Consider the following 18763-nt stretch of genomic DNA (forward strand, 5'->3'; position numbering starts at 1 on the left):
ACTCAACAACACTGGATGTTTCTGGACGGTACGGCTTTAGCCTGAAATCTTATTGGGAGGAATTTATTTTCTGACACAACCTGATTAAGGGATACCAAAGTTCATGGCCATCCATGAAGTGACAGGGTGGTAGGAATAATAGATTTTCACTATGTATAAAGTATAAGACAATTGCCAAAGAAAAGTCATGGGCCAAAACCAGATGATGAGTTTAAGAGGATTTATGGCTTGCTCCAGTCCATTCAAATGCAGTTTACACAAGCATACCTGGAGCCTGTGATGGTGATTGTCACCCAAACCCCAAGATTCTCAGGCAGACCTTATGTTCAGAAACTTGGGAGAAGGGGCCCTGGTTCTCATCTGGGCTTTGATCTGTCCTAAGTGCCTATGAGTAAGGAGGTAATTGGAATGTGTCAGGAGGGTGCAGATCTTGCTTAGGATAAATCCCAGGGCTGCAGTGCCTTTTTGTGAAGATACTCAGATAGCCAGCTATCTGAGAGGCCAGCTCAGCAGCAACCTTTGTAATTTCCTAACCTTGCTGCTCCAGTCTGACCTCCCAAATACCTGGAAACAGCAGCTGAGGTCAATAAATGAGGATACACATTTAGGATTGTATGGAAGCATAATATGTATTTCAGTTATACATTGAAACATATATTCAGATATATGTATTCAATTGTGTGTGTATGTGTGTATATGTGTGTGTATGTGTGTGTGTGTGTGTATATATATATATATATATATGATTCTATTACTCTCCAGGCATTTCCCATTTCCTTCCATTTCATCCATTTGTTTCTTTATTCCTAGCCAACTGCTTAAGTTGTTTACATAAAAGAAAAATCTTGACATTTTAGAGGTCAATTGCAATCAGAATCCTATTTGAAAGCTTATGCTATTTTTTAACATGATCTTAATCTTGCTCCCACTGCAGCTATCCATCGTAAAAAAGAGAAAAAGGCCTGTTCTATTAAAAATAACTGGTTCCATAATGACTCTAACTCTTCACATGAGACCCATTACACATTTCCCCAATACGACTTATCAATGAATCCCCGGGAGGGTTATCAGCACATGGATTCTTGGTGTCAGCAGCCGTATCCCACTTGATCAAAGCTTAGTGGTCATCACTAATAGAGGAGGAGAGGTATCCCAGATCATCTCGAATCATAGTCACCCCCAAAGCCATCCATGCTTTGCAATGGTGCATGGGGGTGGGGACAGGGTGAATGAAAGCAGATGGTTTCCCTCCTTAATTCCAATTCACTTGACACCTCGAGTTGATGCTAGTTTTCCCTTGAACATATACATCCTGAAGCTGTGAGGTGGGTACCAGAGAGATTGCTGGTCAAACAACAGGTATGATGGTCATATGTCATTGACAAAGCAAATGATCAGGAACGGGTCCCCTGAACACTTGACTACTGCAATAAAATCCTAGGGATATAATTGCAAAGAATAAAAATAATTGCCTGGATAAGAAAAGAATTCTCCAGGGCAGTATCATTGACATGTTGATACCAGGGCTCCTTCCCAGCTCTTTTCACTGTAACCTGGTAATAATGATGAAAAAAACAGAGGTGCTTCCAGGCTTCTCTTTTATTTGAAGGAGCCACACAGCTGATAGAACTGTACGTGTGTGTGGGGAGGGTAGGAAAGCTCTGACAGGTGACTTTAGCTGGTTTCTGCCTTCTGAAGCAGCCAATTGTACAGGCAACCAGAAAGCAATATGTATTGCTGGTTTTCTGAAGAGCTGCTTATAGATCGGAGTCGATCCCTCACGACATCTTCACCGGTGCTGATCAACATAAGAAAAATGAGGGCAAAGCAGAGTTATCCATTAGTTTATATACATTCAATGTAAAGGACTGTCCTTTGTATCGGGAGTATAGCATTCTTGTTGAAAAAAAAAATGCCCTTTATTTTATAAAGTGGTGGTCATACCAGACAGCTGTTATGGCACTGGTGGCTGCTATTGTAATTTATAAATTGGCTCCAAAAATATTTTTGCAACTCCCCTTCTCTGTGAAAACCAGAGGCACAACAGCTGGTGAAGGCATGAGGGATTGATAGAGTAGGTAGGATCAATTTCGTTCACAGAAGGAAAACTGCAAGAAAAATTAAAATGTCAGGGAGAGAAAGAAATACCTAATAATGAATATGATGAGCTGATACTTAGCCAATTCCAGGTCCAGCTGTTTGGCCCCAGCTCCAAGCACTTGCTGGGGGAGCATTTGGCACCTCTAAGCCAGAGGGTGAAAGTGCACACCCAGACAACAGCAGCATGAGGGCTTTCCCTCCTCTCTCCAAGACAGAGAACTCAATCTTATCATTTTCCAAACTGTGTGCAAAGAATTTCTGCCGAAGAAACCAGTGGGAGCTGCACAGTGTGGCCTTTCTGAGATGCTGTTGTAACAGCATTTAGTTCCAGGGGCTCAAGCCCTCTGGCCCTGCATGGTTCGTGCTGTTCAATTTTCTGGAACATTGGTCCCTGCTTCCTTCTCCCTGCTCCAGCCCTCCTCACCTCTCATCCTGCCTTACCTCCCCCTAACATCTATCTTTTTCTCTGCAGTAGCCTCCTTGGTATTCAGAGCTGAAATTAACTGCTTCAGCGTCCTATGGGCATGTACTTTACTTTCTAATGTTGGCACATGCAACTCCATCCTTTATCCTGGGCTGGAGAAAGGGTTTCAGTAAATTCTACTGGTGATAAAAACCCTCCTTTGGAGTTCTTTAGAGACCTCGAATTTGAGTTACACTGACCATCTCCATTAAAGTTAAAATGAAGAGTCTAACAGCACCATAGGAAGACTCCTTATGGAATTGGCTAGAAGATCTCCATGAGCTCAAAGCCCCTGCCTCTGGCTCTGGAGTCAGAGGATCTGACCAGGCTGTAGATGCGCCGCAGGCTCTTGAGCATGTATCTCTGAGGCTCATGGATACACAAAGGGTTCGGGCAAGAGGGCATCCCAGGTGCTCCGTTGGCTCCCACAGGCTGCCCAGGCTGGGAGGCTGGCAGAGAAAAGCAGATGCAGTGAGCGTGTACAGAGGCAAGGCATTTTCACTTCCTGACTCTACAAATGCACCACATCCTGGGAAATCTCCTGGAGGAGGAGATGGGCACCCCGTCCCCATATCCCTTCAGCTCCAGCTCCCACTGGTTTGTCCAAGCAGTTGTCTTAAATTGGAGCTGCGAGCAAGCACTGCATTTGGCTCGATGCAGCCAGTTGGTGTTGTCACCTGCCGCAGAAAGAGCAGGAGACAAGGAGCTTCCATGCCACACCTGGCGGATCGTAAAAGCCAGTGCTGTTGCTGCATCCATGTGACCAGCCAGGGTGGCCGTGCCTTTCCCCACCTCATGCTGTTTATCCCTGGGAAATGGTGAGAGGCACAGCTGCTTGCATTTTTTTGCCTAATGGAAATTAAGCACATATATCTATGTGAAGATACAGATATATCATGATCTATGGGGCGGGGGGGTGGAAAACCAAATTTGTGAAGTGCAAAAATCTAACCATCTTCCAATTTAAGGAGGAGATCCTGGCACGTTTGGCTCTCTGACCATGAGGAATGCCCAAAACAAACAAACAAAAAAATGCAAGCCCTGGGTCTCCCAGTCTCTCCACCACGGTTAAAGGAAAGACCACACCAAAGCGTGGACTCTGCTCGGTGGGAGAAAATCATTTCTGTGGGCTTTTTTTCAGCTCTTTTACTTTCTGTTATTTCTGTTGACTCTCTTTCTCTCATCCCCGGCATGTGCCTGGTTAGAGAAAGGGTCTTGATTAACATCTCCAAGCCAACAACCCTTGAAATACCCAAACCAAAGGAATTCAGTGCACCTACCTAGAGGACAGGCAAGTGTCCCCCTTGATGTGATATTTTGCCACGGTGTGTTTCTCTGAAGCAAACGCTAACTGATGGACTTCTGTAGGTTTCACTGAATACGACTGCATGCTCCGAGTGCTATTACTGTTTGCAATGCAACCTTATCTAAACACATTGCATTTCTTTTTAACCCGAAGGGGACTCGCAGGTTTACTGTGTTTGCATGTGCTTTCCCCCTAGACTCTGGCTGCCCTAACAAGAAATTCAATAAATCTACTTCCAAACCATCTTGCACAAGCTTTGCATGTCCAGTCTGGGCCTGAGGAAATTAACAAGAGAATAGAACATACCATCGACTTGCGGAGTGGCGATAAATTGAGAAGAGAGCATATCAAGCCATTCTCACTGATGTTTAAAGACTCCAGCCTGGAGCACAAGGTAGAGCTGGGTCTCTATAGTGGCTCTTTTTCTGAAGTTACTTGTCGTAAATGTTCACGGGACCAGAGAGAGAAAGAGAGCGAGCGAAAGAGTGAGCCCCGGGGCTGCAGTGATGATTTGTGTGTTTGTCGTCTGTTTGTTTGGTTTGGTCTGGTGCTGTCTTTTCTTTTTCTCTTTGCAAATCATGAGTAGACTGAAGGCCATGAATGGAGATGCTGGTTAGATGAAGAGGGCCTCAGCTTTGCTCCTTAAGGAGAAGATAACTAAAAGAATAGAGAGGTTCCCTCGATTTGGGGATTTTTTTAACCCTGCATGATAGTAGCACCCACTTGCTTTTGCTTTTAAGAGAACTCGTGTTGGTCGTAACCCTCTCACATGATGTGTGAGGAAACCCAATAACTTGACACAAGCATTAGTGATAAAAAAAAAAAAACCACTGCCTTTCTTAGATGACAGACACGTCTTCTCCCATTTTCCCAGTTGTCTGCTGGCTCAGAGACCCCCTGGTGTAGGCCTAGTGAACAGGAGGCAGGTAGTGGGGTTCAGCACTGGGTTGGAATCCCACCTTCGCCAGTTCCTTGCCATGGGGACCTTCAGTGAAGCAGCCTCCTGAGCACGAGTTCTCAATGCACAGTGAGGATAACAGACGAGCCTCCCAATTATGCTGTTGCAGAGGCTCCAGGCAATGCCCTGATTAGGGTAAGTGTCCAAAAAGGGCAGCCATCACCATACTGATAACGATGCCTTCCCATGCCTCTGTCCTGCCCTCGCTTCCAACTAACTGTAAAGGTTGTAGGATAAGGAGGCAAGTGCTGTCCCTCGTATCTGGGCTGCTCTCCTCTGCACTGATGGGAGCTAACAGACCTTCCCTGATGAGCACAGGAGGTGCTTGGCCTCTGCAGGAGCCTCAGGCAAAAGCAGCAGGGAACTTACCAGCAAATTTCAGGAGTTTGATCCAATACTCTGAGAAGCTCCAGTGAGCAATTTTCTGTTGTTGTTGTTACTTTGCTCAGCTGCCTGGGACATTCCGCTTTCCTCGATTTGGAGAATTCACACTTCTGTGCACATGCACTGTTCTCGATGAGTTTCTGTGATTAACTAACTGAAGGTTGCAAACTCCAAAATTAACATCTTCACCTCTGGCCCACAATTTGAAATGGATTGTGCTTGTGTACCAACAAAGCAAAAGGAGACAAAAGATTGTGTCTCACTGAACAACCCTCCTTCCCAAATAGCAAGTAGGCTTTTCTTACTTGTAATATATTGAAGGGCTTAAGGTCCAAATCAAAGACATTTTCTTCCATGGTCGCCACATCGAAGGAGTTAGAAAAAAAAAAAAGGGTGACCTGGTAAAGAATCTACTCAGTTAGCCTGGGTAAATGCCTACATCCAGAGCTATATAAAATCCTTTTGTTCATTCTTGCTAAAGATGTACTTGCTCCGCTAATGACCCGACCCTTGCAGACTGTAGATAATTTTTAATGTGTTTTATTCAGTAATGTCTGCATCTCATCTGCAGGACCTGGTGGTGGAGCAGAGGTGGATCTGGGGGTGGATGCAGGGCATAAAGTGTCTGAGATTGATTTCTGAGCACAGGAGAGATTCTTCTAGGTGAAGCAAAGTGTAGCATCCTGAACCAACATGAGGGGATTTGCCCACTGACAGTCCAACCTTGCACTATCCAGCGTGGGCTCTGCACCGCCTGGGTTCCTCATGGTGAGGACAGTGGGACACATCAGGAAACAGTCACTCTCCTCCTGTCGCAGAGACACTCTTCATTGACTCTTGCTCTGAGACTCTCTCTCTAGGGTCTGCATTACTGTGGAGCAGAGGATATATAATAAGTAATAACCATTGGGTGTCTACCAAATACCAGGCACTATTCCAAGCTGGTAGCACAAATTCACTTAACAATTAGTGTGAAGTGAGTGCTGTTATGAGCCTTATTTTATACTTGATGAAATGGAGACATGGAGAAATGATTAGGTGGCCTACCCAAAATCCACCTGTCTGTAGAGGGCCTTCGATCTCAGCCCTCTGTGAGCCCCCCGCCACTGTCTGGTCTATTCACCACACTGTCTCTCCTCGGAATCCCGGGGCTTGTTCTCTCCCAGGCCTTGGCATAAATGCAACAATTCTGTGGTATCTTCATTCTCTCCTCTTTGAACTTTGGATAGGTGGGAGGCAGGGGTAGGGGGTTCTGGGGAGAAAGTAAGTAAGAAAGAATCCTGTAACCTTAGCTGAATTAACACAGTGCCTTCAAGTCCATAAGGTTCTAGAACTGGGGAAGAATATCAGTGTGCATCTACTGTGTGCCTGGTGTTTATGTGTATCAGTTTATCGGATCCTCGGAAAAACATTACTATCCTGCTTATAGAAGAGAAACTGAGCCACCGAGAGGTTAAGTAGATGTCATAGATCTCAAAATCTGGCTGCAATATTCTGTTGACTTTAAAGTACCATCAACCATGAGATGCCCCATTTTCTATGCAGCGCTAAGTAAGAAAACCCCAGTATGGGGAGTCTGGAGGGAACTCCTCCTGATAAACTGGGCTTACCCCTTGAGGTAAGGATGGACAGGAAAAAAAAAAAATCCCACCCAGCAGTTAAAGGGGGTAAGGAAACCCACATGCCCATCTCCTGGAATTGGCTAGAAAGAAAAAAATAATAAGGAACTGTCCAAGAGGTTCAGCTCCAAAGTGGAATCCACGTAGCCTTAGTGCTTGATTTCACACACTGAACATGGTCTTTAAAAAAACTCAGGCAGAGAATTGGATGTGAAGAGGTCCTGGGTTGATGTTGCCCCCTGCTGGCCAGCAGAAGCAAGGCTTTAAGAACGAAAGATGCATTCTGGTTTCAGAAATGTTAAAAGGTGAGGGGAAAATTGTGCATGTTAGAATCGCATACAGTATTGTGACCCCAAAAACTTCTTTCCTCCCACTGCCCTACCCTGCTTCTCAGGAGCAAGTTTGGACTATAAAAGTATGTTTTCCAAAAGGAAAATAGGAAATGGAAACCCTGATTTTTACCATTAGAATTTTTATGGGGAAGAAAAGGCTTCTCAGGAGCAAGTTTGGACTATAAAAGTATGTTTTGCGAAAGGAAAATAGGAAATGGAAACCCTGATTTTTACCATTAGAATTTTTATGGGGAAGAAAAGGCTTCATTTTGTTTGAACAATGAGATGTGTGAACAAGGGAATGCATTCTCCTCCCCATTTTTATAGTGAATTAGGGAACAGAAAAGCTCCTCCGAAATGTCATTCGGACGTTTCCTGATCCCATTCGCTTATAAAAATGGGCATCTCTACCAATGGTGTTATGTGAAATAGGACTTCCATAGACCTCGTGCTGCTGTACAAATAATTGTTGAATGAACGAAGGCTCAAATTAAGAAGTTTAGAGGAGACTGTCTTGACTCCTGTAGCTGGTATCGAGACATGACTCTTGACAGTGGAGCTTCAGGAGAGAAGACTGTGAAGTTCTCTTCCCACCCTATCCTGTCATTTCATGGACACACACACACACACACACACACACACACAGAGAGGAATCTTTTGAGTTAAGCTTCAGAGCAGCATGCTCATGACTCGTGACATCACCAAGTTTGGGCAGCACATGTTCCCTTATCTCTCTGGTTTGCCCAAGACATTTATTTCCTCATTGTGATTATGAGTAGCATCTCCCTTCACTTTCAAAACTCACCAGTGTGGGTAACAAGAAACGAGCCAGGGCTTGGGCCTCAGCCAGGTTAGAACTCATGGCTCTTAGCATCTCTAGCTCCCAGCAACCCCATGAGGACTTCCTGGGCAGACCCCTGGATGGAAGTGGGGGGCATTATCCAGGCATCAAAGATCCCCTCCAGGTCTTCCCCAAAATCACAGAAAAATCCCATGCCCTTCTTTAGCCTCAAGCTAAGAATTCCCTGAGAGAGCTACAGATCTCAGGAGCAAATAAAAATTAGAATTATGGTAAAGGGATGTAGAAGCATGGCAGGTTTGTCAAATACTGTTGACCATACTGGATTTTTTTTTCTTTTCTTATATGTGACTTTTTTCTTATAAAAAATGAATGCCTTTTTACTAACAAAAGCTTATGCCAAGCATATAAGACAGAAAGAAGAAAGTGATCTCTCGACCCAGGATAACCACTGTCAACATTTTGGCATCTGCCAAACTACACTTTCATGACTGTGATTCTGTATACTTATCTAAGGAAATTTTTTTTTATTAAAATGGGACCATGTTGCACATGATTTGTGAAGCACTGTTAAGCACTCTTTGCTTGAGCCTTTTCCCATGTTATTAAATATGCAGTTGCAAAACAATTTGTAACTACATACTACTTTGTTGCATGTTTTAACCATTTTGGGGCTTTTTACCCAGATTTTCACTGTTACAGATTATAAACTGCATTGCAGTAAACATTTTCTTAGTTAAATCATACATCCATGCTTAATTCTTTCCTTGGGATAAGATCCTAAAAATGGCAGCAAGAGAACATACATTTAAAAATACTTGGGCAGCCTGGGTGGCTCAGCGGTTTGGTGCCGCTTTCAGCCCTGGGCCAGATCCTGGAGTCCTGGGATCAAGTCCCACGTCAGGCTCCCTACGTGGAGCCTGCTTCTCCCTCTGCCTGTGTCTCTGCTTCTCTCTCTCTCTCTCTCTCTGTGTGTGTGTGTGGGGGGGGGGTGTCATAAATAAATAAATTAAAAAAAAATAAAAATACATGATGTGCATTCAGAAATTGCTGTCAAAATGGTGCCTTTACTTTTAAATTGCCACTTTGATAAGAAAGAGCACCTCCCTGTCGCTTTTATTTTTTTTAAATTATTCTTGAGGCTGGAAGTCTGTCTGTACATGTTTTTATGTTTTGGTCTTTCTATTTCTCCCTTTGTGATTGGCGCATTTGTCTTAATTGTCATCTTTCATTGAGGTGCTCACCTCAGTGTTACTGATTTGTGAGTATTCTTTATATCTATAGCGAAAGACTTAACCCCTCAACACTTAGAGGAAGGGGACATTTATCAGCCTCTGGTCCTCATTTCTCTTCTAGGACAAGGCTCTTTATTTATTACTTGTGAAGCTTAGGGTGGGGAAGACAATTAATTATAATTATTTATGGATGTTTTCAGGCCAGATAAACCAGCCCAATACCTGTAGTGCCTGAAGAGAGCTCAGTAAACAGGGACATGTACTCAGAGGGACCTCAATAAGCTTAGTGTTCAAATAGTTATTGCCACCTTCCTCATTGCGAGTAAAGATTAAACTAAGTTTAACACATACTTCAGAATTGGTTTACGGGAATTTATGCTTTCGATGTGTGCATTTTAGGAGGCTAATTATTAAAATCAAACCATATCAATGATGACTAGATTTCCTTCTTTTTTTTTTTTCAATGCTGGCATCTTTTTGCTAAATTCCAAAACTTTTTCCTTTGAGAAAAGGCCTCCTTACATGATTGTGAAAATTTTAAATGATAAAAAGCCTCTTTGTGCTATGCTGATATTTTTTCAAGCAGAAAATCATCTGAGGATCTTTTTAAAAATACAAATACCAAAAAAAAAAAATACAAATACCTGCCCATCACTCTGTCCAAAAGATTCTGATTTTCCAAGGGGACCTATCTTTAGGATTCCAGGATTCTTTTGTCCCAAGTTGGTGCCCCCTCCACCTTCTCTGTTCTTGGCTGTGCATTAGAATTTGGGATTGTCACTTGCCAAACACCCTCAGAGATCAGGTCATAACAGAAGGTCCTAGATCCACACTGGATGCCAATATGGCCTCAGACAGGCCTAGAGGGAATGTCTCCATAAGGCTCACAGTGTTCGTAGAGGCTCAGACTCTGGAGTCAAGCAGACCTTGGTTCAAATCCCACTTTGGAAATAGAAGTAAAGTATGGTTGATGAATTTATGGGTTCTTAGTGGATGCTGACATGTTGAGAGCCTTCCCTCATGCAGATGGATATTCATAACACCTCCCTTATCCCACAAGTGTCTGGTCTTTGTTAAATGACAGAAAAAGAACATACACTTGATTACTGGATAGACATGGCTTGAATCCAGTTTCTACCAATCACTGACTAGGTGACACAGGACAAGTTGATTTCAATGAGAGAATGATGATCATGATACCTGCCCCTCACTAGGTTGTAGCGAAAATTAGTTGACATGATTCTCATGTAATAGATGTTTGAATAAATGCAATAGTTATTCTCTGCCCTTTCTTTGTGATCAATGCTATGTCAATCCACATCTGGGTGAGGCTAGACCCTCACTTAACAGAAATCTGACTTCTAAATCTTTTTTAAGGAAACTACCTCACTAAAAATGGTGGGAAGTGACATTGTTACTGTGTCTTGTATACCAGGGTCACAGCCTTCATAAGTACATAATCACTTAAGTATGTAAAGGTGGGCACTAACCAAGTTCATACCGGCAGGACATCGCAGGAGGCCTTCCCAGCCCTCCCTGCCAGTCATGAGAACACAAGCAGTGGTCGTCTTGGCCCCTGGGATGTATTGAAATATGTAAGAGTCATTCAGTTGTCTTTTCTCCAAATGATTGTATTATTCCAAATTCTCCATTATCACCATCTTCCAAATAAGATGGGCAAGATTGGCTCTCTTTAAGGGCATTGCATGCTGGATCACCCCCAAAGGCCATGCCCTTCTTCCCTCAACACCAAGCCAGCTAGGGATTTTGTATTTCACACATAGGTCTTACTTAGGCTCCATGCTCATGATCCCTGGGAAGCCCCCCTCAGGCACAGATCAGAGTATTTGCTACGTACTGACTGCTTCGGACATAGACCAAGGCAGGTGCTGTTGGAAGACGGACACGGCTTCCACTCTATCCGAACTTAACACTCTAGCTTGTGATCTTGGGCAGATCATTGAACTTCCCATCCTCACAAGGTTGCTGTGCAGATGAAAGACAGATAATTCTTAATGAGTGCCTCAAGGCAGCAGTGCTGCAATGCAACTGACATTTGTTGATTGCTTACTACTCTACTGGACCCACCATACACATTTTATATTTGTTACCTCATCTAATTTTTACAGCAGTCTTTTCATGTAGGTATTAGTTTTACTGTTTGATAAATGAGGGAAGCTCAGCAAGTTGGGGCAACTTTCTCAAGGCTCAAACGTTTAGAAGACAGCAGAACAGGGATTCAAATCTAACTCTTTTTCCAAAACTCAGATTTTTTTTTCTACTGCACATTGCAAGATCTTATTGTTTTCAAGTGTCTGCTTTTCACATCATTTGAAATGTGTTGAGGTGAGGCTGGTGGGATGCACGGGAGGCATTATATAGCTATGCATGTGGCAGATACCTGGGGCGGGGGGGCAGGAAAAAAGCAAAATTAAATGGAAATTTCTCTCATCTTTTGTTTACCACCCCCACACACACAGACCCATGCACATGCACAGACTCATATGCACGCATACACATAGACACACACACACACACACACTGCCACATGTTCTTGGCAACACCCAGATAAAACAATGACCACCCCATCACTCTCACTGTCCATGCACCTCTGAAAGTCAAATAACTGAATAAACAGATATGTAAGATCCCTCTGTCTTAGGGCGGGGGGGGGGGGGGGTGGAAGGAGGGGATAGGAACGTTGAGCCCTCAAATTGTCCCTGAGCTATGTATGCAGAAAGAAGGCTGGTGGCATGAGCTATACAGGAATGAGTTGTGAGACCAAATGGCTTGAGAGGGCAGGCAGACCAGAGAAGTGCCATCTCTAAGGGCCAAAGACATCTTAGACTAAACTGAGGGTGAGCTTCCTTTTCACACACAAGTCAGCTACCAGCTTTTGTCCACTTTCTAGGTAATAACAATAATACCTGTCATAGACAGTACTTGTAATGAACCAAGTTTTGTGCTGAGAACTTTCAAAACATTCCTTTCATGTCACCCTTCTTTCTGTCAACAGTCACATAAAAACAAGGATTTGTCACACAAGGGAGCCGTTAGATAATCCTTTGGCTGAGTACAGCTGGTCCTTGTCTGCATTCAGAATTTCTCTCCGTTTCGTCTACCTTTTATTAAGAAATCGAAGTTAAGTAGGGGCTTGAAAGAGTTCTGGAAAAATTCATCATAAACTTTGACGTGTTTTTTTTCTTTTTTCCCATCTACTCCTGTATAACGAGTGGAATGACATCATTAAGGAGGAATTTTGGCAAAGCCAAGAAAGCTAGGTGGATGAATGAATTTTCTAATGGATTAGGATATTGGACTCTGGAATTAGGTAATGAAGAAAAATGCATGTATTTTTTTTTTCTGGAAGATGTTCAGAATTTGTTGAACCATTCTGTTTCTTATTTAGGTGCAGAGAGATAGGAATCTGGATCCTGAACCATATGGTCTCAGGTGTTCTCTCTTATTTTTCTGAATCAGACGCTTCCTGATCATTTCCATGACCTTCTGTTTTAAATTATTTTTAAAAGAATTATTCTGTTGTGGTCTCAGGTTATTCTTGAGTTCTTACTGCTCTTGTAAGGCCCAAAATAGCAATTATGTAGGCCATCTCCTTCAGGTGGGAAGAATGGATTTCAAAAAGCCTTTGGAAGAAAATCCATCCCTATTCAAACAGCAGCTTTGTGAGACTCCTTTATGTTCATGATATTATCCTGTAAAATTACTGCTATTTCTAACACCCTCTAGGCAGTCAAATGATATCAAGAGGCATTTCACTTGTCTCTTTTTCCCAGGTCAATTAGCTAGCTCCAATCCCACAAAGCCAGGATTTTCAGTGTCAAAAAGACCAACTTCATCCATAAGTGCAATGTACAATGGTAGAATTATGATGATTTCAACCCAGAAGACATTGGCCCCATCCTTAAAGCAATCCTAAAGCTTCGTGTGACGACATTACCAACACCTACAGCCTGGGGCTTCTAGGCAAGGAACATAGGAGTAGTTACCACTCCCTTGGGCTTATCATGGCTTGGGGAACTGAGCGAGTCAAGAAAGGAAGAATCTGTCCTCCCAAGGATGGGATATTTGGGAGAAAGTGACCTGGAAGATTTCAGTTGAAAACTTTGGAAAGTCCTGTTTGGAATTCTCGTATGTCAGCCAACCTTCCTACCAAAGAAGGATTCCATAATATGCTATCAAAACACATTAATGACATTGTATGGTCTGTGTGGCTAGGACAGTGTCCTCCCAGCCTCATTCTTTTGAAGTTGTTCATCTTAGATATGCATTTGTATGATTTCTCATGAGCTTAATATTAAAGATGAAGAAATCTACCTTTATTCAAAGGTTAGGTTACTTGGGAAGCAATATGACAGTGAGACATTCCTCAGACAAACCTGTCACTCAGAAGTACTCCTGATGATGATTTGGTTAGACACTAGACACCAGGATAGGGAAGATGGTCTATTTCAAAATATGAAATTATTGAAAATTAGCCCCTCCCTTTTTTTGTTGCAATCATGCCTTTTACTCAAATGATCAATTCAGGGTGCTCTAGCCATTGTCATGCTACATAATGCATGAGTTTAACAATAGAAGTTAAATTCCTTCATTCATTCATGAAAATGAGCAGATGGTCCCAGCTAAGATTCTTCTTTAATTTAACAAACATATGAATTTATACTAATGAGAGGTGTTTCTCAAAAATGATCTCTTTTTCCAATTAGATTTATCCAAAGATGGAACATGCTCTCAAGTGAGGGGTGATTTCCTCCATCACTAGCAATCTTCAGGCAGGAGTTAATGGCTCATTTTGGAGAGATTTTATGGAGTGAAATTGGCATGAGTAAACATGGACCAAGGTGACAAATGCAATCCACTCCTCCTGTAAAATTGTGTGATCTAACATACGCAACTGGATAAAAAGACAGTATTGTTGCAATGTGGACAATTAACTAGGTCATTGCTTTGGCTGGAACTCTTTACATCTTAAAGAGATGCGAGAAATTAGCCAGCATTCTTGAGCTCATAGCTGAAGTGGCTAATCTAGAAGAAAAGGATAATTTTCCTCCACATATATAGGAATATTTTCCAGGCCTGACTCAGGTATAGATACAGAAGATTGGAAGCCCTGTTCATCACCTCTGAAAGCTAGCTTCCCTGGTCACACCTTTATAGATGAAAGATCTAGAATAGACTTTTCTTTGTGTGACCAAACTCAGGTCCCAGGCTTCCTTTTGATAGAACCTGTAGGAACCCGTAGATCCTCATGGCCCCAGTGTCATTTCTAAAGATCCCTTTCCAGAGGATGCAGGGCTGACATACCCAGACAAGAACAAAATGGAGCACACAGTTTTCCTGCCCCCACTTCTTGGAAGGGACCCCATGTCTCAACTTGGTCAAACAAGGAGGAAACTTTTATTTTTAAAACATCTTTTAATCACTTGGAGATTGTGGTTCTTCTTATTCCATTACTCCATTAAAGTTCATTGTGTCTTTCCTTCCCTGTTGTTGGTTCACCCACGCAGGCCTTAAGAAAAGGGCTCTTTCCTTGGTATTGCTTTGCCCTGAGGATCCATCCATCAATCATGAAAATGCAGCAGTGGCAATTTATTAAACTCATTCACAGGGTGTTTCTAAGGACCATGCTTGGCCCAGATCATGCTTTACTCTCATTCTAACCACAATTTACATGAACACAAATTTTTAACATGTTTCCTTTCTTGGTATCATGAACCACATCACTGAGATATAGCAAGACACGCTACAGTGCACTCTGTGAAGAAGATAAACCTGCCTTGAAAACAGCAAGGTAGCAGCTGATAGTGCAGCCAATGAGACGTGGCACTTTAGGGCTAGACTCTGGATCCATTACTTCCAATCCCTGAAGTCCCAGGGTTGAGTTACTCAATTATTCTAATCCTCAGATTTGTTATCTGCAAAATGGGGATATGATAAACAGTGTCTTCCTCAAAGTGTTGTTGTGAAAGCCAAAAGAGCTCATCCACATAAACCACATGGCATGGTGCCTACCCTGCACCAGGCATTAGTTATTATTATTAAAATATTTTGCAAGATTTTGACCATTTCCTGAATCAACCAGAACCCAACCCAGATTGGGAAAAAAAAGTAATCTAAATTCTAATTGAATATCTCAAAAAAGCATTTGTAACTTCTTCCAAGTGACATGCTTTTTTAATTGATATTAATCAATATAGTTGGCTCAAGTACTGGTTTCAGGCATTTTCTGCTCTCAGACAGTGGTCTAATAGAGCAAACAATATTGAGAGCTGAGAGATGTGGCCTATTGTCTGAACTTTTCCACCAATCCCCTAACTGACCTTGACAAACTCTTTCTCCATATCTGATGCTCAAATGTCTCATATACCTACACATGTATATGAATATATATTTTAATATTGTCTTGCCATATATATTCATATTCTCTTGCAGACCAAGGACTCAGTGAATTTTAAAGGCCCAGTGGTCATTTCCAAGGATACCTTTCCTAAAAGTCCCTGGAGAAGTGGAGAATTCTTCCTGCTGGTGGAGGATCTTTTAGGAGGCAGGGGAAGGAATAAAAGCAGGGTCTTTTCCTGAGACAAAGAAAAACAAAAAACACCACAAACCACATACGGATTATAATTCCTTTTAAAAGAAACCTTTTTAACTTGATGGACCAATCAGTCAGCCACACTCTAGGGAACCCTATGGAGTACAAGGAACCATTTTGTACAGTGGACTGGAAGACAGCATTCTAGAAGGCAACACCAAGGTTGAAAGCAGGCTTGGAAAAAGTAAAAAGCATGGCAATAAAATAAGTACAACTAATTGATTACAGGAAACACTTGTATGAGGTTGCCATGCCCCTCAGACACCTGCTCGAGGCATTTTGCATCTGTTAACTCTTTGATTCTCTCAGCAACCCTAATGAGAGAGTTCCTATTATTATCCTTATTGTTTTGGTGAGCAAACCGTGGCATAAAAAGCCTAGTAGGGATCCCTCGGTGGCGCAGTGGTTAGGCGCTTGCCTTTGGCCCAGGGCGCGATCCTGGAGACCCGGGATCGAATCCCACATCAGGCTCCCGGTGCATGGAGCCTGCTTCTCCCTCTGCTTGTGTCTCTGCCTCTCTCTCTCTCTCTCTGTTACAATCATAAATAAATAAAAATTTAAAAAAAAAAAAAAAGCCTAGTAAACTTGTCCAGGGCTCTATAGCTGGGAGGTATTGGAGCCAGGGATCCAATCCAGGTAGTCTCATTCTAGGTTAGTTCATTTTGCTCACCACTAAGACTTAAAAGGATAAGTGGGGCCACGTGAGGACAGAATAGACGTGAGGTGAGCAGTGTCTAGTGATGGCAGGAGAGAACGGACGTGTAACTTAATATAGCTGCGAGCCTGAGCATTCAGACCTCCACAAGTCAAGAGGAAGTGAAATGAATCACTACCCGATGTCAGTACCCTATTATCCGGAGCCAATTAGGAATGTTCTTTCCATAGTTCTGTCCTCTTTTGTGCTTCCAAAGTAACCATGTGCTCCATTCTGAAATCTGGCATTTTACATTCACTTGACATCAGGGTCCCAAATATTAGAAGACTCTTTCTTGTGACGGTGTTGGCACTGGAGTTCAGACGTGAAAATAATAGAATTTATTATTAAATTCTGGGACAAATAAGATAATAACGTTGGGAACCTATGAATTATATTCATATCCCTATCTGACAGATCAGAAAAGCGAAGTTCAAAGAAACTGGGTTCCCTCACAGTGAGGCACAGACAGAGTGGAAGATTTGGAACCCGAGAAAGTCTTTCCAGCCTGCCTGAAACACCTAAAGCCATGTGCAACTTTAGGCTGGACAAATGATGACTATGTGACATTTTGAAGGTCATCAGTGAGAAGCATTCAGGAAAGGAAAGGAGGCAGAGACTCAGACTTGGGATCTATAGGAAAGATCTTTTCACGGTAAAAACGGACCCAACAGGGAAAAGGAAGCCTTTGCAAAGGAGTGAGTTCTCAGGCACTGGGAGTGACCAAGTCAAGGGTGTTTAGAGACTGCCCCAGTCCAGAGGAAAGAAATCCACTTGCCCCAACAAAGCAGAGAAGGTCATCTGAGGAAAATCAGCAGGCATTTGAGTAGATCTTAGGGATATCACAGAAAGGATTCCTCAAGGCCATTACAACTCCAAGCTGTGGTGATGATGGTGGGGATGATGAAGATGCAGAAAATGAGGAAGATATGAATTAGGTATACTAAAAGTTGTTGTTGTTGTTTTAAAAATCTCACAATCAGGTCAATGTCACAACGCTGGTGTGAAATTCATGAGCCAGCTGACAAGGGATAATTATATCTCATACAATTAGTTGTTAAAAGAAATTCAGACATGTATCTTCCCTTGTGTTAACTGCTTTGGGGCTAACTTACTGACTTCCGTGCTGGCATGTGGAAACCTGTCTACGATTGTGTTCCCGTTCTTAGGTAGCGCTCTTTGTAATACAGATATTCTGTAGGTTTTTCAGGAGTGAGGGTGACTTCTCATGATTCTTTGGGGAAATATTCCAGTTTCCCCTCCAGACACCAAGCAGGTTGTCAGCAAGCAGACAGAGGTCTCAGTACTGGGGAACAGATGAAAAATCATTGCCCCGAAGCAGCAATGAACGTGCACTCTCTGAGTAGTGTTGCACTTCCCCCGTGGAGCTTGCCAGCTGCAGGACATTGCTATTCCCCACATATTAGCCATAACACGGAGCAGTCCATTAAGTCTAAAACCCTGACCACACCAAGAAGTAGGCAAGAGAATAAAAATCATGCAACTGTTGATGGTGACTACCGCACCAACCACAAGTTGGACTGATTTTATTATTTCGTTGACCTGACCCAAACCTTCTCTTGGTATTGGGGATGTGGAGCCTGCGGTATTGCCAGAATTTTATTTACTTATTTCTTTTATATAATTATGGAATTTCAAACCAGGGATTACAAAGTTCCTAAGCCAGGCTTAGCTTTCTGTTCCCCTGACCTAAAAATGATCTGCATGCTGTGTCATCTATGGCAAGTTGCTTGACCTCTCTGGCATTGAGGGAAAATGAGGGGCTTAATTGAGACTAATTCTTCAGTTATAAAGATCCTTTCCCCCTTCTGAACTAATTGGATTCTTCTTCATTTAGGGATTCCAAGATGGTTCAGAAAACTAGACAGGAATAGGGAGAGTGCCTATTGAGTGTTGGCCTTCCAGAAGCTTTTCAGGCTAAACAGTGAAATTACTGAGCCCTCTGGATAATCAAAATGAAGTTAGCACCATTCCACAGGGCAGCCTGGAGCAAACAACAGAAGGACATGGAGCACATGGGGCGATCATTTGGGTTTCTCCATGTGAAATGAAATGCACTCGCTGGAGCTCTCTTAGGCTGCTGTCTCTTCTAATATTCTGTGATCTTATTTTTTAATAGTTTTCATGAAAAAAAGGAGGCAGGAAGACTCAGGTGAAACCTTTGCCTGTATCTCACACCTAACAAAAAACAGCACAAAACCCTTCCATGACTTAAGTTTACTCATGAAGAAAGTCAATG

The 18763-nt window shown here is 42.6% G+C and overlaps 1 protein-coding gene across 4 annotated transcripts in view; it reads left to right on the forward strand.

Moving 5' to 3' along the window:
- Positions 1-18763, forward strand: part of ADCY8 (adenylate cyclase 8) — a 204919-nt gene that overhangs the window by 123420 nt on the left and 62736 nt on the right. For 2 of the 4 annotated variants that reach the window (XM_025993463.2, XM_025993464.2), the window contains exon 8: positions 4066-4263. The exons of the other annotated variants lie outside the window; for them this stretch is intronic. In XM_025993463.2, the coding sequence (XP_025849248.2) occupies positions 4066-4263 (198 nt within the window). The remainder of the gene's footprint in view (positions 1-4065; positions 4264-18763) is intronic. 4 annotated transcript variants of the gene reach the window in all.

The sequence above is a fragment of the Vulpes vulpes genome, chromosome 13 (genome assembly GCF_048418805.1).
Source record: "Vulpes vulpes isolate BD-2025 chromosome 13, VulVul3, whole genome shotgun sequence".
Taxonomy (NCBI): domain Eukaryota; kingdom Metazoa; phylum Chordata; class Mammalia; order Carnivora; family Canidae; genus Vulpes; species Vulpes vulpes.